The sequence below is a fragment of the Poecilia mexicana genome, unplaced genomic scaffold (assembly GCF_051168715.1).
Source record: "Poecilia mexicana isolate PSO_F unplaced genomic scaffold, ASM5116871v1 scaffold_14, whole genome shotgun sequence".
In the NCBI taxonomy this organism is placed as follows: domain Eukaryota; kingdom Metazoa; phylum Chordata; class Actinopteri; order Cyprinodontiformes; family Poeciliidae; genus Poecilia; species Poecilia mexicana.
The window spans coordinates 12,919,037-12,941,650 of NW_028263383.1; the positions used below are offsets into that span (position 1 = coordinate 12,919,037).

Below are 22,614 nucleotides of genomic sequence, written 5' to 3' on the forward strand. Positions count from 1 at the left end.
ATTCAAGCAGTGTTACATTCCATAACTGACAGTAAAATTATCTTTTTATTTGTGTAAAATGTTATTTTATATTCATAGTTAAAATTATCTCTCTTGTCCTTTGTGAAGTTTGGCAACAACTATCATAAACTGTTTGCAACAGCTGACAAGCAGTCTTTTACACATTGTGAAGGAAGACTAGCCCTTTGTTTGGATTTACTGTCAGACTTTGACTAGACCACTCTAAATCATGTAATTTTGGAGTCATGCAGAGCTGGACCAACATGAGTCATGGCGCCGCGGCATACACGCAGAGACAAACTGAATGATTTGTCTCCATCTAGTGGCTAGTTTAGGGTCTGCACCGTTTAAAGGTCGCCGGCTCTAGAAACTTCTCCAATCATCTCTTCTGTCCGGCTCAGACCCTCTGTGTCCACTTTACGAACTTATTGATTACCGAATGTTGAGCATTTTAAATGTGTTTTTATCAAAGATGGTTTCCATGACTACGTCAATTCTTAAAGCTACAGTCGCAAAAACATTAAAGAACCCTCATATGTTTCGGAGGGTATAATGTCTTACATCTTAATTGCATCTTTATAACACATATTTACTCGATGTGTTATAAAGGAAACTTTTACTTAATTGTTTTGAAGCCCAGTTTTCTAAATGCCTCCAGGCTCTTTATTTGCCGCGCATGCGCTGTTGGAAGCCGATGCTGTGTGTAGAAAAATCATGGCGGAGACGATGCAGACCGACAGTTTTCCTGTCTTACCTTCGGGACTGGCGGAGGGTATGACATCTGGATCTTCCAAACGCATGCATATGCTAGTAGAGAACCGCATCAGCGCACCTAGCAGCCGTCCCAGAGGGTGTAGCGGTTGAAGTACTTTGCGGTTTTCTTCGCGGCTTCCTTGAAGCTAATGCTAAAACGTGCTAAGCTAAGTAGCTCTAACATTTCTGCTCCAAGGTCGACGAGAGCAGGTCTGCATCCGATGTTAATTCGGACTTTTATCTAAAAATACGTTTAGGACAACACCATGGGAGCAACGCCATGTTGTGTTCCGCTAAAGAAGCTGTTTTAATTATTTGGGAGGAGGCGTTTTTATGCAGTTTGTTGTGCGTAGTGATGGGAAAGCCGCTCACTGACTTCACAGTTAAACATCGCGATGGAGCGCAGCCTAGCTATCCTGACAGGATGCTCTAAATTTAACCCACATCCATCACGTTATTCACCGGTCACAAATAGCTGTGTACAACTGCACATTTAATCTAAATCGTTATATTAATAAATATAATGTAATGACTGAAAATGGGCATATTAGCAACATTTTCAAATAGCAGAGCTTTGTAGAAACTAGCAACATTTACTTGAGTAACGGTTTGTTATAAAATATACTTTTAAGAGTAGATTTACTCCAACATCCTTTTTGCTTTTAGTTGAGTAATGTTATTATGAAATAGCTTTACTCATATCTGACCAAAATTAATGGAGTCTCTACTCAGCTGGAGTAACTTCACTGAATATATTTTAATTAAAAATGTACTAGGTTTCTGCCAAAGTGAGACCTCTTGTTCATACACCAGCTTTGTTTTAGTAACGTATTTGCTGAGCCATTTGGAGATCAAAACACGATAAAAGCTGCAAATGTTTGTTAAGCTTTCTGTTGAAAAGCTGATTTCTAAAAGTTTCTAGTGCCTACATTTATTTTGTAATTGTTTTATATGTGATTTTCAGTTATTTTACTCTTAAACAGAATTGGCACATAACTTTTCACATACTAAATAATATTTTCTGATCAGTTAATACTTGTGTAGCCTGTCATACCATTTTATTCATGAGTAGTTTCTTGGACGACTAATTTTACTCGAGTAAAAATATGTTTAGTTAGCGCTTCTCTTGACTACTTTCTTCAAAAAAGTTTTTTTTTAAAGAAATACTTCTCTTCAACAAACCATATTGGAGGAGTTGTATTTTCATGTTTTACAATAAATGCCAATTTATTGTAAAAATGGTCCATTTTCATCCAGTAGTTTTTAAATGTATAATTTATATTTTCACCATTAAAACTTTAACACAGTAAGTGTGCCTGCCTTGAAACACAAAGATATTTTTCTTACATTTATTATGAAAATAAAAATGGTTAAATTCTGGGATTAAGCTGTAGATTACGTCCACGTTTTGCTGTTAAACGTGATCACGGTATGAACGTGGCCAGACACCTGGATATTGCATTGCAGTTTTGTTTCATAATTGCTGATGTAAGCCACAGTTGGCCTGAAATACTAGATTTAGTTTTGTTTCAAATACTAGAGACGAATCGGTGAACTGCAGTCAGGAACTGGAAATAAGTTTGTGCTTTAGGAATGTGTTTTATTAAATTATGTGACTTAATTAAATATAATCCATCAGAAACAGGAAGCTTTTGGTCATTTTGGTGTGAATAATGAAGTTATTCAGTAAATGTGTCCAAGCAAACATCAATATTTTGTTTACATTTATTTGTATTGATATTACACTTAATAAAAAATGTGTAGCGCTTGACATTTTTGGCATTTTCTCCCACCTCAGAACTTCAAATTAACAATCCATCTTTTCCTTTTACAAAAGAAATCAGAGAAAAACAAACGACCCAAACCTGCATGTCACGATTTAAGCAGAAACGACATTAACGTGCAGCAGGGGGTCTGCAAACCTGAAACGTTCTCGCAGGTCAGCCTGGTGAAAGAAAGAAACAATGTCATGGATGTTTTGGGTTTTTGTTATTTCAACAAAAATAAAATATACTAATAAATGAGCATGAGTCTGCTTTTTGAGTAAAAGTCTCCGGATGTTTCATTTTTATTTACTATTAAATTAAAGCCAAAACATAAAAGTTGAATACTATGTGTCACACTTTACATTTTAAGTAGACTTTAATAAATGAAAGTTGCCCTCTTTTAAATAAAATAAAATGTTTACCTGCATTAACTGGCATGTGGCCTAAATAACTCCTTGGACCACAGTTGGCCCCCGCGCCACATGTTGAACCACGGAGTCTTTTGTTGACCATCTTGAATCTCCAGATTATTTTAATATTTTCTGTATATTTTTGTAACTGACACCAAGTTGAATCTTGTTTAAATTGTGACTCAGATGAGCCTGAAAACATGTTATTTTTATTTTTTGGCGGCGTTATTCGCGGGTTTCTGCTGATCAGAGGCGTTCGGGAGGTTTGTGTAAATCGAAGAGCCGGTTTGTCCTTGATAAGTGTGAAAACAGCAGCCGTGTTGCCGTGGGTTTTTATTTCCAGATGATTTATCCTCTGTGCTTCTGTCGCTCTCCTCCCTGCAGTAGATAAAATGATCCGGGAGCGAGGCGACCTGTTTTCTGACACCCAGTGTAAAGTCTGCAGCGCCGTCCTGATTTCTCAGTCTCAGAAGTTGACTCATTATCAGGTCAGTGCAGCAGAATCGCTGCTGAAGCTTTAAGCTCATCAACATCCTGTAAAGACGTGAAACACTGCTGGAGCCTTAACACGTTCAGTAACTTGTTACAATGAACCAGACCTGGATTATTTTCTATTTCCAGTCAAGAACTGTTTTTCTGCTTCCAGAGTAAGAAACATGCCAACAAGGTTCGGCGTTTCCTTTCCCTGGAAAATGAGAACGGCGATCCGGTCAAGAAGCCCAAAACCTCCGACAACGTGAGTGAAAACCTCAGATGAAAAAAGTGACGCCAACAGGATGTGGAGCAAACTGAAAAACCTCCGTTTTTATGTCAGAGAAGCAGGGCTGAATCGATTAATCGTGATTAATTGATTATTGAAATAATCACCAATTGATTTAGTAATTGATTAATTGTTAACTGGAGTACATAGGCTAAAGAAAAGGACAATTTGCTGAAAGAACAACGTATTCAGATCAGTAATTAAGGTGAAACTGTTTAAAAAATAAACATTTTGCATTTCAGATAAAAAGAAAAACCTTCATTTTCTATAAATCTGTTCCACCCAAAATTCCTCCAGTGGCAGTTTATCTTCATTTGGCATCCAATTATTAATCAGTTGATCAATAATTAATCCATAGATTTAGTTCTAGTCTGTATTGATGTTCAGTTTTTCTCATGTCACTATAGGAATGAAAATAAATCGACCTTTAAACAGTAAAATGTTTATTTTCTTACTTGGAAAGGTTCAGTTATGTGTTGATATTTTAATGTTTTTCCAAAGCGCAGCGTTGGAGCCAGCGCCATCTTTAAGGGCCACAGACCAAAACAAGCTTTATTCCGGTGTTTTTGTTGCTACCAGTGCAGTGAAGTTGTTTCCAGGTGGATGTTGGATGTCGGCGCTGCGCGGGGAGCGGCGTTTAGCTCCAGGTGGATCCGGTTCAGGAACGCTGGTTTGGGCCAGCCGTTCTCCGCCGCTCCCTCCTCGGCGCTCGGAGGCTCACCGTCAGTTTCCGAACCAAACGCTCCTGTAAATAAAAGCTTTGTGACCATCTGACACAAAAACGTGGCAATTCATGCTGTTACATGAGACACACTATACTCTATTAAAATTTTAAGTCATATTCAATATTTTAAGTAATTTTAATATTAAATATGTTTTCTTCAATAGCTTGTAGGTCATGTGACCCTTTGACTGAAAATCAGTGAAATTATTCTACTAAACTGGATAGATGAGGCACACATCCTTATTCCATTTTGGCCCCTTTTTACATTTTTAGATAATTTTATATTTCATGAAATGTTTGACCTCAGATGATCATCACATTTGTTACCTGTTCAATTACATAAAATTCAGACAGGATTGATTTCATTACATGTATATTTATTACCTGAATGTCATCCAGTTCATAACATTTACTTGTCACCTTTGTTTACTCTGAAATATCAGATTTTTACTTGGAATGATCCATTTCATCTCCTGTTTACATGCAACTTGAAGAGCTTCAAACGTTTCATGAATTTTTACCACATTAAATTATTAAATGAGAGAGAGCAGACACTTCCAACTGTACACATATCCCAAAATAACGAGGGGAACAAATACAAGTTTCTTTTTTTGCTGTCTACATTTTACATAAAACAGAGCTAACTACAAATATTTCAGAAAATAATCTGCATTTTAATTAACTGCAGTTTCATATTAACGTTCTCGTGTGAAACATCATTTTCATGATGCTTTACACTTTTCTCATGTCGTTAGAACAGATGTTCACTAAGCTGCAGCACACACACACACACACTCACACACACACACTCACACACACTCACACACACTCACACACACACACACACTCACACACACACACACACACACTCACACACACACTCACACACACACTCACACACACTCACACACACACTCACACACACTCACACACACTCACACACACACACTCACACACACACACACACTCACACACACACACACTCTCACACACACTCACACACTCACACACACACTCACACACACTCACACACACACTCACACACACTCACACACACACACACACACACACTCACACACACACACTCTCACTCACACTCACACACACACACACTCACACACACACACACACTCACACACACACACACACACACTCACACACACTCACACACTCACACACACACTCACACACACACTCACACACACTCACACACACACTCACTCACACACACACACACTCACACACACACACACGCACACACACTCACACACTCACGCACACACACTCACACACACACACACGTGTTTGTGTTCCTATCTTTGTGGGGACTTTCCATTGACTCCCATTCATTTCTACAGCCTAAACCTGACCTTTACCCTTTTCCTAACCATAACCAACCAAAACTCAATTCATACATTAGCCCTAACTCTGACCCAAAAACAGGGTTTCCACTTGTGGGGACCAGGCTCCGGTCCCCACAACGTAGTATATGTCAGGAAAATCGTCCCCACAAGGTATTACAAACAAACACACACACACACACACACCCCCCATGTCACCTTCACATGCAAGCAGGAACCTACTTGGTTCTGTGTAACATTTAGTATTTGTTCCTGGTGGAACCGATCACCTGAGGTGAGCTGCAGCTCGTGTGGCGTTGGCATCCAGTTGACCTCTCCCTTTAGTGAATGATGGCATTTTGACCTCAGCACACATCATTCCTACGCTGTCGTTAATATCAAAGCCTCTGTCAGCTAACACAATGTCCCCAGGTAATAAATTGGAGAGAAGGCCACAGTTTTCTGCTATGTGCTTATCTGATGCACGTCCACCTCATTCCTTAGAAATAAAAGGAACCCACCCATGTGGTGTTATACTAATAAGGAAGAAGGATTTTGCACGTGCTTTTAAATTTGAGGCTCTTTCTGAGCCTAATTCAAGACAGTCAACAATAATTGCTACATGTTTTCCAAATGTTTCCAAAAACTGAGGAGACTTGTGGCCTCTCAGGCCAGCTTACCATGGGCTTAAGGCGAGCATCCAACACATCTAGCAAAGGCTTTGGGCAGTTTTATGTGACACATTAAAAAGATGGCATAGATGTTGAACAGGTAGACCGAGTCTTAGACACATTAGTGTAAGAAAAAACATTTGAAACTGTGAAAGTTTTTTTTGATGCCAGCAGAAAAGGCCTAACAGTGTTAAATAACAAGATGACAAAGCAAGGAAGTCCTGTATAGTATTTTACTTTTTATTCAGCTCTGACCTGAGCTCCCTGTTCTCCAGTATTAACAATAACAATATTAGTCCAACCTAAACAAGGTTGACCCACTTAAATGAAGTCAGCATAAACTGAACATGAGTACACCCGGACAAAATCATAGAAAAAATATTATGACACAACACCAACAAAGCGAATTTAAACACTCACCAGAATGGAAATGTCTGGAGCAAACTTGTAGGTACCTGGGGATGTTGGAGAAGATATCAGGACGTCTCACCGCTGATACCAGGACGTTCGTTTTCTTTTCCTTAGCTCTGATAGCTTAGCCTCCTCGCGTTGTTTCCAGGCAGGAAACAGCGAAACGAAAGTCCGTTTTCCATCTTTTTACAGTTTCAGTCGTGTGATCGGACATTACATGAAATAACGCAGCAAGTTCTACCATAGCTAAATTATTTTAAGCACCTTGGATTCAAAAAATCTGTGAGACTGTTGTTTTTGTCTGTTGTGTTTATGGCCCCTCAAGATGGCGCTCACATCCCTCCAGCCACCGCGCTGCAGAGTGCGTCTGCAGCAGTGATGCCACGCTCCAAAGCTCTAGTGCAGGAGGGCCCAAAGTGGGTCCGGGAGGCCCATTTCTCTCCCTGGTGGTAGTAACCACCTTTTCAGCTTGTCATTGTTCTTCTTGGGCCTCTACTGAGCCATCATTTGATCCAGGTGTGTTAAACCAGGGAGAGAAGTAAAACATGCAGGACCCCGGGCCTCCAGGACCGATTTTGGGCTCCCCTGCTCTAGTGCATATAAAAGTTTAATGAAGAATCTGCAGAATGATTAACTAATCGATTAGTTTCATCCATAAATTAAACGTTTTTGGTTGCTGCATCTTTAAATTCAAACGTTTCCTTGTTGTTAAATGTTTGATCAACTGTTTGTGCGTCTTTTCTCTGCAGGATTGCAACAACGGAGACACGGACCGGCTGAAGGTGTGCCACCTGTGCAATATGACCTTCACGTCTCCGGTTATGGCCGAGTCTCACTATCAGGGCAAATTTCATGCCAAGAGGCTGAAAATGAAAGCTGTTGAATCCCAGACTCCAGGTTGCTGCTTCCATCATATCAGCCAAAGAACATTTCCTGTTTTATTTTTACATTTCTTGTGTTTTTTTACACACACCTTTTTTCTGCAGAAGCCTCTCAGACTTCACAGCCAGCGGAGAAACCCGTCGACAATTCAGCTGGCGGTTCTGAAACCGACAACAACAACAACCCAGATCGCTTCTGCTCCACCTGCAAGGCGTCGTTCAACAACCCGCTCATGGCCCAGCAGCACTACGCCGGCAAGAAGCATAAAAAACACATGACCAGGCTAAAGCTGATGGAGACGTACGGCCCCTCCACCGCACCAGGTCAGACTGCTGCCCGCCGCCCGGGTTCTGGTTCCCCTCGTTCGTCCTCTGCAGACTCACTGCATTAATATTAGTGGCTTACTGCAGATCTTCTGCCTCATTTACATATTTATGTAATGTTTCAACTAAAAATAGTAAAGGTTTGTTCTTACTGCAGAGCTCTGTTTAATTCAACCAGCCGTCTCTGCATCAGCTGCTTTAGACAGTAAAGAAGGATTCATATATAAAGATGATATTCCTCCTTCAGTCCGGTCGACCCGGTTCTACTGGAACCAGAACATCTGCTCCACCTCCAGCTGCTGTGGTTCTGAGTAAAACCAACCTGTTCCCCTCCTGGCCTGTGGGGGCGCTGCACCAAGAACCACTGAAGGAAACGACACAAAAACCTCTGAAGACACTGAGAGCAACTTCCTTCTTCACCAGATGGAAACAAGATGGAGGATTTTAGCGGTTGGAGGATTTCTCTTTAGGCTAAAGACCAGGAGCCATTTCTGCTGCTAGCGCTAGGCTAGCACGTTAGCTTTGGTTGGATTTACCCAGAATGCCCTGTCCTGTAGTCCACTTCCTGCTTCTGGAGCGGTCTCTGATCCGCCTGGCGTTCACATTTAAACCGAACCCAGACTGAGGTTTGGAGGACCAGAGGTCAGAGGTCGGTTAGCGTTCACACCTCACCAACCAAACCGTGCTTTGACTAGGCAAACTGACTGACTAAATGTGGTTAAAATGGACAAAGTGGAATCTGGAAAATCATCTTGACCCTTCCACTTCATTCTCATGTTGCATTAAACATCAGTAAACTCCCGATGAAAAGCTCTGCAGCTGTAAAGTTTGGATAACTGATCAAACCACACCAGATTACCACTGATGAATATTCAGTATCTGTATCTTTTCTGATCATTTTGTCCCTGAAAGTTCAGCTTTTCACTGGGAAAATAACTTCTCTCCTGTCTGCAGCGTCGACACTAAACGGATACCCCTGCACCGTCTGCAGCATCGTGCTCAACTCCGTGGAACAGTACCAGTCTCACATCAGCGGCGCCAGGCATAAGAACCAGTAAGTCACGATTCAACAGGCCAGTCACCAGACCATGGAAACCAGTAACAAAACCATGCAGATATATATTTTTAAAGCTTTGTATTTTATGTTTAAATACTCCATCTGAGCAGCAGGTCGTTTACCTCAGCATGATTTGTTTGGCTTGTAATTCTATTAAATTCTATTAAAAAATATCCCATTTATCACTTTTTACTATCCAATTATTAATCATTTAATACAAAAACAGATCAGCTTTACTCTGCGTTGACAAGTCGATCAGAAACACCTGAATCATATTCAGGGCTCTGAACCTGCAGGGCGAGGTCGCCGTAGCGACGCAGGGTGCTGCAGGGCGAGGTCGCCGTAGCGACGCAGGGTGCGGCAGGGCGAGGTCGCCGTAGCGACGCAGGGTGCGGCAGGGCGAGGTCGCCGTAGCGACGCAGGGTGCGGCAGGGCGAGGTCGCCGTAGCGACGCAGGGTGCGGCAGGGCGAGGTCGCCGTAGCGACGCAGGGTGCGGCAGGGCGAGGTCGCCGTAGCGACGCAGGGTGCGGCAGGGCGAGGTCATTTTTTCTTTGTACCGCTGTTTTTGTCAACATCCACCTCTTGGTGGCGCTGTAAAAGTGCCAAACTTGTCAAGCAAAAACTGCCCAGGATGTTTTCACCAGTCTGCAGATACCTCCAGGCCGTCGGTCTTTCCTTACAAACTGAACATGGTCATGGTTGGTTGAAGTGTATTTACAAAAATGTAAAATATAAAAGTGCTTCATCTGACCAAACTTGAAAAAACTTCTAAAAATCACAGTCATCCAAATGAGCCCAGATTTTCTGGGTGAATTGTTCAAATAATTGTGCGACGGGTGGCAACCTGCCGGTTTGGACGAAGAAACCATTAGAACCAGTTCTTGTTATTTTAGCTGCAGATGATCAAAATGTTTAAATTTACTGTGAGAAAAGGAAATGAATTCTGAATTTATGATGTTTTTAAATTTATTTTAAAGAATGAAGAAAGTTGGTCAGAAGTCTGGAGACGACCAACCTTCAGCTGTGGAGTCAAACCAGTACGCTGGAGGGGGAAACCAGTACACCGGGGGCGACGGCCGGCGCGCGCCCGCAGACGACCAGTACCCCCCCGGAGACGACCATTACGTTGCCCCTGACGACCAGTACGGCTCTGGGATCGACCAGTACGAGGGCGGAGATGGCCAGTTTGGGAACCACCAGTACACGCCGGAGTTCTCTGCGTTTTCGGACCAGTTCCAGTACACTTGAGGCCGGACTGGGATTGAACTCTTCAAACAGCCCCCCCTTTAACAAACCATCACTCCCAGTCCCCCCATTAAACTTTAGCTCCTGTAAACCAGTCTGGACTGTGACCCCCATGTGCCCTCCATCATTTTCTGTTTTGTTTTTCTGACTGATTTCTGCTGGGCCCTGCAGAGAGGCGGCTCCGAGACGCTGCAGTTCTTCTTCCTGTTTCCTCTCAAAGTTCGGACAGTACGATGTTTTTAGCTGCAGCGACGTGCGAACAGAAAGAAGCGCCGCGGTTTAAACGGTTGTTCAGAAGTTTTTGAGGCGGGGTTTTGTTGTTTGCTCATCAGCAGTCAGTATCTTCACTTTCAGGCTGATTTGTTGGGAACCGAGACCCAGTCTCAGTATTTTTAACATGTTTGCTAATTTTATGGTTTTTGACAAGAAAATCCAGTTCAGTTCAAACATCCTGTATTAATCCCAGAGGGAAATTAAAAGTGTTGACTCGTATCACTCAGTGGCTGTAGATGTTGATGGCTGTGCCTGTAGCAGTCTGTTTAACAGCGGCTCTGTAGAGGCCTCTGACTGAAGACGCTGTCTCAGACAGAGGAGGCTCCAGGTTTTCCATAATTTTTTTTAATTTTATGTGAAGCATGAAGTGGTTTCCACTGCTGAGCTGCCGCAGAAACGCAACGCCACGGTAACGCAACGCCGCTTCATCCTGTGATTACAGTGGCGATCGCGGCTCAGAGGAACGACCTTCACCAGTTCAAAGATGGACTGGAAAATCTAATTTTAGTTTTTACAGCACTGAGAAAAAAAGGCATTGGTGAAACATTCTGCTGCGTCTGAGCAGAAAGTTTAATATTTTCATATTTACTGAAATATCTGATCTCTGAGTGAACCACTGCTGTTCTGACAGCAGCTGAGTTCAGTTAGTATTTTGCTAAAAAAATTATTTTACAATTGTTGTGTTTCCATTAAGTAAGAGACACAATTAAAATCACATGAATACGTTTGTTCACATAAGTAATTAAAATATACGCAGCACTATCTTCCCCCAACCACTTTCTGTTTTCCTCTTTGAGGTTTCCAGCAGTAGTAACATCCTGTTGTTGGTCATGTGACTGGTGAGGCAAAAAAAAAAGTTTCCTTTGCAGTTTTGAAAAATACACTAATTTTGAAACTGCCAAAAACACACCGGGTCCCCACAATATGTTTTGTCAAAACATTAGTTGTTTTTCTAAATTGGCGTTTTATTAAGTGAATTTATTTTCGAAACGCAAACGGTGAGGGAACAGTTCCCTGTGGAGCTACTGGAGGCGCCCAGCCCTTCAGATCTGGGCCGAGGTTCCCGGAGTCTGGAGGTTCTGCTGAAACGGGTCGGGCTCAAATGTGGGTCAAATGTTCTGGTTTGTTCTGGTTGTTGGTTCTGATATCCACCTGTCTGCTTACTCAGGTTGGCCAGCAGGGGGAGTCTCTCCCTCAGGAGTCCAAATTAAACATGTTGGTGAGCAGAACAAGCCAAAATTCAGGATCCAAAGTCCAAAATTATATTTAATCCAACTGGATTTTATTGGTTCTGAGTTTCTGAAGTTGACTGAAAATCATCCGTCAGAACTAGATGAGAGTTTCCATGTTTGTAAAAACATTTTTGAGATCTTAAGTTTATGGAAGTGAGTGCTGTGTGACATCATAAACAATCGACTGATTAGAGTTAACCCATTTTTTTCTTTGTTTCGTTTTAAACCCTCCATGAATGTCTGTTGGTAAAGTTGAAGAGTTTTATCAAATAAATCAGGCAGTTTCTGGTTGGATGGATTAAATCCACCTTAAAATAAAGATTCTGTCCAATCGGTGCAAACCTGCAGCTGCTGACTGCTGATGCTCTCTCAACATAACCTCGCTTCAATCTGAGCTGCGGCTTTGAAACGGACCGCTCTACATCGGCTGGGCTTTCAGAACCTCAGACCCAGAAAAAGCTTTCCACATGTGAAAGACCCAAACGTTCCTGGTACCAGAAACTGGACTGCAGTGAAACGGATCAGGGGCGACACCAGCAGGCGGTTCAGCAGCAGCCATTAAACCCCTCACAACAGGAAGTGACCAACAGGAAGTGACCAACACTCTTAATATAGGAAAACCGCTAAATTAGTATTCCTGATCCATGGAAAACTTCCCACCGTGAAAACGGTTTATTGCAGCTTCAGTGGTGAAACATTACGCAGAATTCACATTTTAATATTTTTATGCTTCTAAGAAGCAAAACAGCTGACGATTTCTGGCGATTCGGTGGCGGGTTTTATGTCTAAAACTACTGATGAGTCACGATCAGCGGGCGCCACGCCATCACCTAGCAACCCAGCTGATCTCCAGCGGTTGGTCAGCTGGTTTTAGTCTGTACAATGTCTGCTGGAAAAGTCAAGAGTTTAGTTGTTGACTTGCTGCATTCTGGTTAGTTGTGCAGGAGGCTTCACTATTGCTTTTCAAAGATGTATGGTTGTATAGTTTTGCCTCTGTTTGCAGCCATTTTCATATTGAGTTGGGGGCGTGGCCAGCAGCAGCTTGTTTGGATTTAAAGCGACAGAGACCCTAAAACAGCTCAGACTGAAATCTAATTATCTGAGAATAATTTAATGTAAAAAAATGTGATGAACAGGTTTTGTTTAGGCCATCGAGGGATCCTAACCTGTCCTAGGAAGCGTAACGGATCACTGTTAGCTAATATCTACGCAGCTTTAAAGCTACATGTCAGTAATAGCGACCAACAGAGAAACTGTTCCTCTGAATGTATTGAAGGAGATTCTCCAAACCGGCTCTCTACTGAATTTCTTTTAGCCGTTTACATCATTTTACTTTGTTTTTGCTGGGGTTTTTTATGTTGACCATTTTTTTTAAATAGTGTTGATTATTTGAACTACAGGCTCTGTTACCTTCTGGCTTCTACCTGATGTTTCTGTAAGACATCCTGAGTTACATTTCCCCCTGAAATCTCTTTAAGCAACAATAAAACCTGAGCTGATCTTAAATCAGATTGTTTTCAGCCGGTTCTGCTTCCTGCAGAGGTTTGTTTGTCACCAGATTGTCTCATTAAAAGTTCATGGCATGAAAATGTCCATTTTCTTCATCTGAGTTATGAAGGATTTCTCAGTTTGTCCCTGAAAAGCTCCTGATCGTCACCAAGCAGACTGATGTCAGAGCAAACGATGTCAAAACAGGAAATATTTTAGTACTGAATGTTTTTGTCTAAAGCTTTTTTTATTGGTGCTGTACAGATCATGTGTGACAGAAATGGCCTTTCTGTTCCCATCCTGTGTTTGTGATTTTAAGAGTTACTTTCAGTTTGTTTATGTATTAAAAAGTTCTGCAAAGCTCGTGCATTTAAGAGTTTTACACAAAGTCTTTTCTTGTAATGTGGATAAAAATAAGTGAATGTGAAAAAATGCAAACTGATTCATGAATGAAAGCAGGTTCAGTCAAAAGTCACAAACAAATCAACTATTACTTCATTTATTTAGAAAAAGTTCATTACATTTTCTTAACATTAACTAAAGCAGATGTTACATCAGCTGATATTTTATCATTTATTTTAAATATTGATAGTTGAACAAACCGAACAGGAAGTTTTTCACTGTGATGACTCCAGATTAAAACTGAGATATGAATTAAAAATAAAATAACTGTTTCACACCAGATCAGATTTGAACCTGTTTTTGTTCTAACTTCCTTTTCTAAGAAGGAAATGACAAATAACAGAAAATATTTTCAGAATTCATCCTGTCTGTAGGTTTTCAGCATTAATGCCAGGCTGCAGAGATTTTTAATAGTTTAAATTATGAAAATGTTTATATTATATTTATTAATAGCAGAATAAAGATGTAATGTTACCAAGAGAACAAATTTATTCTGGTAAAATTGAAACTTTATTTTCATGTTATTTTGACTTTGTTATTAGACTAAATTTGAAAAAATAAATCATATTTCATCGTGGAGTCGACCTGAACTCAGAATTAAAATAAACAAGATGGCGGCTCTGGGAGCGATGACGTCACTCAAGGAGTTCAAATATGTTTATCGATCAAATTGATTTATTGATCAGCCCAACCTCAGAATGTTTTCTAAACAAACAGAAACTTTTGATTCTGCAGGGAAGTTCATAACAGCTTTGACCTTTGACCTTAAAGGAGACTGTTGTGAAAAATTATCATTTTTATTCTCCATTTTAGTTTCAGCTGCTTCCAAAAATCACAGTGCACGAAGAAATGTTTTCCCGTGAAATGTCCTGGCCTGAAACCCGTCCAGCTTTCCGAACCGGGCCGAACCGGGCCAAACAAACCGATCCTGCAGCTGTCCGGCTGGATCGATGACCGCGGGAAGCTGCTGCAGCAGCAAGAGCCACATTTTTATTAATCTTATTGAAAAGCTGGCTCACTCTGGCCACACGGTGGCGCCCTTGCTCCGGGTAAAAACCTGTAGCCGGTAACTAACTTTGCTGATTCCTGCAGAAAAGATTTTAGAAACTTTTAGTTTGTGATGAAAAGCTCCAAAAACCAAAACAGATTTAAATCTTTTCGCTTCTTCTGCTCATTTCTCTAAATCAGCAGCTCACATGAACTTTCAGGTCAAAAACATTTCTAAAATAGACTAAGCATATATTAATTTTAATTCAGTATGTAAATAAATAATTTTTGTAGGAAATAGAAATTTAAATCATTGTAAATAAAAATTAAAATAATTTTTCATGTTTTAAAGGAAAGACATCCAGTTTGCAAAACTTTCTGTCTGTTAACAGCAATAAGAAGCAGATTTGGGTCACTGTCTCTTTAAGAAGTCTTGCTGTATCAAACAAGGTTTAATAAATTAAATAAAAGCAGATTTGGCTTTTCTAAAGTCTGTCTCTCAGTCAGTAGATAAATCTGGTACCATATAAAATTAAAGAGAAAGCAAGAATTGAATTAAAAGAAAAATATGTTGAATTTAATATTTTCCGTTGTAGAAATGTTTAATTTGCCGGTAATTTGCAGGTAAAAACATATCCTCTCCCTCCGCAGCATCAGTTTGCAGGCCCCAAAGAACAAACGGCCCCGAGCCAGACTTTGGACGTCCCAGTGTTTAGGTTGTAGAATCCCACTTGCTTTATGTATCAGTGCAATGGGGAAATAGCGCCCCCTCTCTGTGTGGTTGGTAATATGCTGCTGGCTCCTGCACTCAGTGCCAGTCTGTGAAAGCTGCCAGAGAGGTGAGTTTCATTCTGCAGCACACAGAGTAGAAAAATGTTAGCAATCGATAAAACATCATTTTTATTAACTTGGATAAATAGAGTGTAATTAATATTTACTAGATACATGCCTGGCACCAATTTTTATACTTTTAATTTGATCATAAAACACTTCATGTGCTAGTTAAGCTAGCATAACGCTCTGTTGCAGTGAGCTGATTGAAGCTGAGCCTTGCACTGATTCCAACCCGATATTTTCTAATTCAGGAAATAAACTGCAGATCACCCAGAAACTCCTGGTCTTCTTTAAGGCCGGCCCGGTTCAGTGGACTGAAGCAGAACCTGGTTACAGTTCTGCTACATTATTATTTACCAACTGAAATACTTATGTCATGATTTTATTTAGTTTCTTTGTTGTGGCTGTTTTATTTTTTGTGTAATTTAACGTTGATAAACCATTTTTTTAATATCACAAATAACTTTGTAGATATTTAACTTAATTTCTTTTTGCTTTGTAAACTCAGAGTCCTTCACATTTAATAAAAAAAGTTTAGAAAAATCCAGAAGTAAAACCGAAGTGTTTTAGCTCATTGGACGCCAACATGCTAGCGATAGCTTTGTCGCTAATGTTAGCCATATATCTAATGTTGTTTTCTCTTTTGTTTTGACCTTTTTAAGTTTTAACGTTAAAACCTGATGTACAATAAGAACAACGGAAAACTTTTACATTTCATTTTGCAGAGATTTTATAATTTAGTTTAAATGTAAATAATAAAAAACCAACAAACAGAAGGAAAGAAGAAAGAAAAAAACGTTCTTTTTCCACACGGCAGATTGCCAACAACACACAGGCAGACATGCGTGTGTGTGTGCGTGGGTGTTTTTGTGTGTGTGTGTTTGCGTGGTTGTTTTTGTGTGTGTGTGTGTGTGTGTGTGTGTGTGTGTGTGTGTGTGCTGCAGGTGGCTGTGTGTCGCATTTCAGCTCCATTCAAAGTACAAACACACTTTCTCTCTTCCTTCCATGACATCTGAAAATTCCCATGGATTACATCTAATTCTTGTGACAGATGGACAAATGGTGCTTGGTGTGTGTGTGTGTGTGTGTGTGTGAGAGAGAGAGAGAGAGAGAGCAGCTGGGAGTGTGAGGTAAAACCTGCCTCCTCCAACAGGCGCTGTGTGGGACTCTCAGCAGACACCTGTTTGACCCCCCCACACACACTGCCAGGACACCTGATACTTGTGGGGGGTCGGGGGATTGGTGTGTGTGTGTGTGTGTGTGTGTGTGTGTGTGTGTGTGTGTGTGTGTTGGGGGATCTGAGAGAGACAGAGACAAATCGAGGAGGAAGGGCAGAAAGGGAGAAAACAGCTGGATCAGCTGAATGTTTCCGTTTTCTGTTTCCTGTCTCAGATTTGTGAGCGAGAGCGGAGCGACTTCAGGCGGCCATCTTTAACTAGCTGAATCACATTTCTGTTCATTTTATATATAAAACAACAAAGTGTGACTTTAATTGTAAAATCTTTGGACATTGTTACAATTTCAGTCCACAGAATCATCAAATCATTTAATCATTGATTATTGAACTGGAGTATTTAAACCAGGGGTGTCCAAAGTGGGTCCCGGGTTAGGGGGACCCACTTTGGGTCCCGGCATCCTGCATGTTTTAGTTCTCCCTGGTTTAACGCACCTGGATCAAATGACGGCTCGTTAGAGGCCTAAGAGGAACGTTGACAAGCTGAACAGGTTGTTTCTGCCACCAGGGAGAGAATAAAACATGCAGGATGCCTCCAGGACCCACTTTGGTTTAAACTAAAGATCGTTTACTGAAAGAACAAACTCAGAGGTAATTAAGCCAAAACTGTATAAAAACGTAAACATTTTACATTTAAGTGTCCAGTAGGTGGCACTGTAGTCTATGTAATTTTAGTTTGCTGTGTTGTTTTAAGCGTTGAGCCGCGTGTGTGACGTCATTTCCGTGAAACAGCCGGTGGTCCCGATCTGAAGCTGAAAGGATAAGTGGCAAAAGCCTCATAAACTGTTAAGATGACAGATAAATGATGTTTAATGTTGGTGGAAGAAGCTGGAATAATCTTTATACTGAGTTTAATTCTTTTTTAGTAAAAATGAGGTTTGATTGGGATGAATTCAGATCCAGAGAGACCAGACTGCTGTAACTGCTGAGAGAAACTCGGAACTCTGAGACTCTTTACATTAATATATCAGAAAGATGGCAGCCTGAGGCCTCAGCATGTTTTATCTGGTTGGTTTTATTGGTTTGTTTTATTGGTTGGTTTTATTGGTTGGCTTTATTGGTTGGTTTTATTGGTTGGTTTTACCTGGTTGGTTTTATTGGTTGGTTTTACCTGGTTGGTTTTATTGGTTGGTTTTATCTGGTTGGTTTTATCTGGTTGGTTTTATTGGTTGGTTTTATTGGTTGGCTTTATTGGTTGGTTTTATTGGTTGGTTTTACCTGGTTGGTTTTATTGGTTGGTTTTACCTGGTTGGTTTTATCTGGTTGGTTTTATTGGTTGGTTTTATTGGTTGGTTTTATTGGTTGGTTTTACCTGGTTGGTTTTATTGGTTGGTTTTATCTGGTTGGTTTTATCTGGTTGGTTTTATTGGTTGGTTTTATTGGTTGGTTTTATTGGTTGGTTTTATCTGGTTGGTTTTATCTGGTTGGTTTTATTGGTTGGTTTTATTGGTTGGTTTTATTGGTTGGTTTTACCTGGTTGGTTTTATTGGTTGGTTTTACCTGGTTGGTTTTATTGGTTGGTTTTACCTGGTTGGTTTTATCTGGTTGGTTTTATTGGTTGGTTTTATTGGTTGGTTTTATCTGGTTGGTTTTATCTGGTTGGTTTTATTGGTTGGTTTTATTGGTTGGTTTTATTGGTTGGTTTTATTGGTTGGTTTTATTGGTTGGTTTTACCTGGTTGGTTTTATTGGTTGGTTTTACCTGGTTGGTTTTATCTGGTTGGTTTTATTGGTTGGTTTTATCTGGTTGGTTTTATTGGTTGGTTTTATTGGTTGGTTTTACCTGGTTGGTTTTATCTGGTTGGTTTTACCTGGTTGGCTTTATTGGTTGGTTTTACCTGGTTGGTTTTATTGGTTGGTTTTATTGGTTGGTTTTATTGGTTGGTTTTACCTGGTTGGTTTTATCTGGTTGGTTTTATCTGGTTGGTTTTATTGGTTGGTTTTATTGGTTGGTTTTACCTGGTTGGTTTTATCTGGTTGGTTTTACCTGGTTGGCTTTATTGGTTGGTTTTACCTGGTTGGTTTTATCTGGTTGGTTTTATCTGGTTGGTTTTATTGGTTGGTTTTATTGGTTGGTTTTACCTGGTTGGTTTTATCTGGTTGGTTTTACCTGGTTGGCTTTATTGGTTGGTTTTACCTGGTTGGTTTTATCTGGTTGGTTTTATCTGGTTGGTTTTATTGGTTGGTTTTATTGGTTGGTTTTACCTGGTTGGTTTTATCTGGTTGGTTTTATCTGGTTGGTTTTATTGGTTGGTTTTATTGGTTGGTTTTACCTGGTTGGTTTTATCTGGTTGGTTTTACCTGGTTGGCTTTATTGGTTGGTTTTACCTGGTTGGTTTTATCTGGTTGGTTTTATTGGTTGGTTTTATCTGGTTGGTTTTATTGGTTGGTTTTATTGGTTGGTTTTACCTGGTTGGTTTTATCTGGTTGGTTTTACCTGGTTGGCTTTATTGGTTGGTTTTACCTGGTTGGCTTTATTGGTTGGTTTTATCTGGTTGGTTTTATCTGGTTGGTTTTATTGGTTGGTTTTATCTGGTTGGTTTTATCTGGTTGGTTTTATTGGTTGGTTTTATCTGGTTGGTTTTATTGGTTGGTTTTACCTGGTTGGTTTTATTGGTTGGTTTTACCTGGTTGGTTTTATCTGGTTGGTTTTATTGGTTGGTTTTACCTGGTTGGTTTTATTGGTTGGTTTTACCTGGTTGGTTTTATTGGTTGGTTTTATCTGGTTGGTTTTATCTGGTTGGTTTTATTGGTTGGTTTTATTGGTTGGTTTTACCTGGTTGGTTTTATTGGTTGGTTTTACCTGGTTGGTTTTATCTGGTTGGTTTTATCTGGTTGGTTTTATTGGTTGGTTTTATTGGTTGGTTTTATCTGGTTGGTTTTATTGGTTGGTTTTATTGGTTGGTTTTACCTGGTTGGTTTTATCTGGTTGGTTTTATTGGTTGGTTTTATTGGTTGGTTTTATTGGTTGGTTTTACCTGGTTGGTTTTATCTGGTTGGTTTTACCTGGTTGGCTTTATTGGTTGGTTTTACCTGGTTGGTTTTACCTGGTTGGTTTTATTGGTTGGTTTTACCTGGTTGGTTTTACCTGGTTGGCTTTATTGGTTGGTTTTACCTGGTTGGTTTTATTGGTTGGTTTTACCTGGTTGGTTTTATCTGGTTGGTTTTATTGGTTGGTTTTATCTGGTTGGTTTTATTGGTTGGTTTTATTGGTTGGTTTTACCTGGTTGGTTTTATCTGGTTGGTTTTACCTGGTTGGCTTTATTGGTTGGTTTTACCTGGTTGGTTTGATCTGTGTTGTTCAGAGGGAGGTAAACTGTCCATCTGCTTCCTATGGAATGGCTGTCAGCCATTTTGAAGTTTCAGCTTACTGATTTATTGTAGGTGTTAAACATGACAGTAATGTTTTTGAACTATTCTGTTTATTACAGAAACATTGTGTAAAAGTTTCTTTTGTATCTTTCATTGTGGTTCAGTTTGAGCCACTTTGCGTATATTTAACAGACACTGAAACATTATTCTTAACCTTGGAAAAGGAAAAATGTATTTCTGTTGCGTTTTTTAGGAAGATGTTTGAATTAATTGCTATAAAAGCACAGGTGTCATAAATATTTCATTTAGTTGTTTATGGCAAATCAAACCAGAATTAATGCTGATTCTACTGAGGAGTGGGCCGGCTCTGCACTAAAGGAACGGTGTGTTGTGGCATCTTAGGGAACAAAATGTTTTATTTTCACACTTACACAGAGTTTAATTATTTGTCCATTTTTTAATGCATTTCCAACATCTTATTAAATTATCTTAAGTGAATTAATGAAAAATCTGCAAAATGTTTCCAATTTTTGTTGTATTAATGGTGGGAATAATAAGCAGACGACTGAGGTAATTACCTCCATTATTTGTATTTTGGAAAGCGTGTTAGTCGGGGTGTGCAGGAAGGTCGGCAGAGGTTTTGGGATGTGGAGTCGAATGTGTTCAGTTTGTAGAATCAGTTCAGAGCCAACCTGAAGAATAAAAACCTGAGGTCAGAGGTCAGTGAGGTCCTAAGCACACAGCACTTCCTTCCTCCACCTGCTGCCCCTCAGGGAGGATTTCACACTACTGTACTCTGAGTAATTAAAGGAAAGATTAACATTTTTTACACAATAAGTTCCACGTCTCGCGCTCTGCCTCAGTCTCCATCATGAGGAGCTTTTGTGCTTCAGATCAGGACGAATAAAGCGGCGAATCGGGCCTCAGATCTTTCTGGAGGGTTTAAGATGGAGGGGATCTTTTGCCTTTGGTGCTGATAATCGCCAGCGTCTCTCATTTCCCTTCAGCACAAAACCGAGTGCTGTCTGATCCTCAGAGGGAGAGTTTTCCTCCTGGGTGAGAACGAGCCACCTGTAAGCCCGGATTTAACCCAAAGCTGCTCCGTTCAGCGTCACTGGCTTCACTCTGATGCTTGCTCGCTTTCCAACTGGTTTGTTTTTCAAAGAGTAAAGAAGAAACACTATTTCCTCAAATGTTCGAAAAAGGTTTATTCCAGAAATACGTCTGTGTTATATAAATATACCACATATTTATTTATAAATGTATATTTATGGAAACAAATTTCACACTTGAGATTTAGACTGGCAATAAAAAGCAGCATACAATGCAAAAACAAAAAACTTAAATATTTTCATCGGGATTCTAGTCTGAATATCTTAGTTCCCTTGAAAGAAAACAAAACTAAACTACAACTAACTTTTCAGAAAGAAATAAGAGTTGTAAGTCAGTAATTCCTTAATCTTGATGAAAAAATATTTTTCACATGTTATAAGTGAAATAATCTGCCAGGGGAACTAGACATTTTTAAAATCAACGATAAAGAATTATTGACTAAAACTCGTATTTCTAGTTGAAACGTTTCCTGCAAGTTGGTTGTGTTTTATGGCGGCTCCATGGCGACTCCATGGCGACCATGGCGACTCCATGGCGCCTCCATGGCGACTCCATGGCGACCATGTCGACTCCATGGCGACCATGTCGACTCCATGTCGACTCCATGGCGCCTCCATGGCGACTCCATGGCGACTCGATGGCGCCTCCATGGCGACTCCATGGCGACCATGTCGACTCCATGGCGACTCCATGTCGACTCCATGGCGACTCCATGGCGACTCCATGGCGCCTCCATGTCGACTCCATGGCGCCTCCATGGCGCCTCCATGGCGACTCCATGGCGCCTCCATGTCGACTCCATGGCGCCTTCATGTCGACTCCATGTCGACTCCATGGCGCCTCCATGGCGCCTCCATGGCGACTCCATGGCGCCTCCATGTCGACTCCATGTCGACTCCATGGCGCCTCCATGGCGCCTCCATGGCGACTCCATGGCGCCTCCATGTCGACTCCATGTCGACTCCATGGCGCCTCCATGTCGACTCCATGGCGACTCCATGGCACCTCCATGGCGACTCCATGTCGACTCCATGGCGACTCCATGGCGACTCCATGTCGACTCCATGGCGCCTCCATGTCGACTCCATGGCGACTCCATGGCGCCTCCATGGCGACTCCATGTCGACTCCATGGCGACTCCATGGCGACTCCATGGCGACTCCATGTCGACTCCATGTCGACTCCATGGCGACTCCATGGCGCCTCCATGGCGACTCCATGGGGACTCCATGGCGGCTCCATGGCGGCTCCATGGCGGCTCCATGGCGACTCCATGGGGACTCCATGGCGACTCCATGGCGACTCCATGTCGACTCCATGTCGACTCCATGGCGACTCCATGGCGCCTCCATGGCGACTCCATGGGGACTCCATGGCGACTCCATGGCGGCTCCATG

The 22,614-nt window shown here is 41.0% G+C and overlaps 1 protein-coding gene and 1 pseudogene across 2 annotated transcripts; one reads left to right on the forward strand and one right to left on the reverse strand.

Moving 5' to 3' along the window:
* Positions 1–666: 666 nt before the first annotated feature.
* On the forward strand, positions 667–14,018 carry znf346 (zinc finger protein 346). Of its 2 annotated transcripts, none has more exons than XM_014972784.2 (7): positions 667–772; positions 3,314–3,417; positions 3,576–3,665; positions 7,585–7,732; positions 7,822–8,040; positions 8,995–9,094; positions 10,076–14,018. In XM_014972784.2, the coding sequence occupies exons 1-7, from the start codon at positions 715–717 to the stop codon at positions 10,344–10,346; spliced, it is 990 nt and encodes a 329-aa protein (XP_014828270.1). In that variant the 5' UTR covers positions 667–714; the 3' UTR covers positions 10,347–14,018. The 2 variants fall into 2 exon arrangements, with proteins under 2 accessions (XP_014828270.1, XP_014828271.1); XM_014972785.2 differs by having other exon boundaries at positions 7,825–8,040.
* Positions 6,040–7,339, reverse strand: LOC148155483 (uncharacterized; annotated as a pseudogene).
* Positions 14,019–22,614: the final 8,596 nt, after the last annotated feature.

What these genes read in the sequence shown, in the direction of transcription:
- znf346 (XM_014972784.2), top strand. Translation starts at nt 715, where the DNA reads ATGGCGGAGACGATGCAGACCGACAGTTTTCCTGTCTTACCTTCGGGA. An exon ending in AGAAGTTGACTCATTATCAG is followed by an intron (nt 3,418 to 3,575) that starts GTCAGTGCAGCA and finishes TTCTGCTTCCAG; the next exon opens with AGTAAGAAACATGCCAACAA. An exon ending in GGCGCCAGGCATAAGAACCA is followed by an intron (nt 9,095 to 10,075) that starts GTAAGTCACGAT and finishes TTTATTTTAAAG; the next exon opens with AATGAAGAAAGTTGGTCAGA.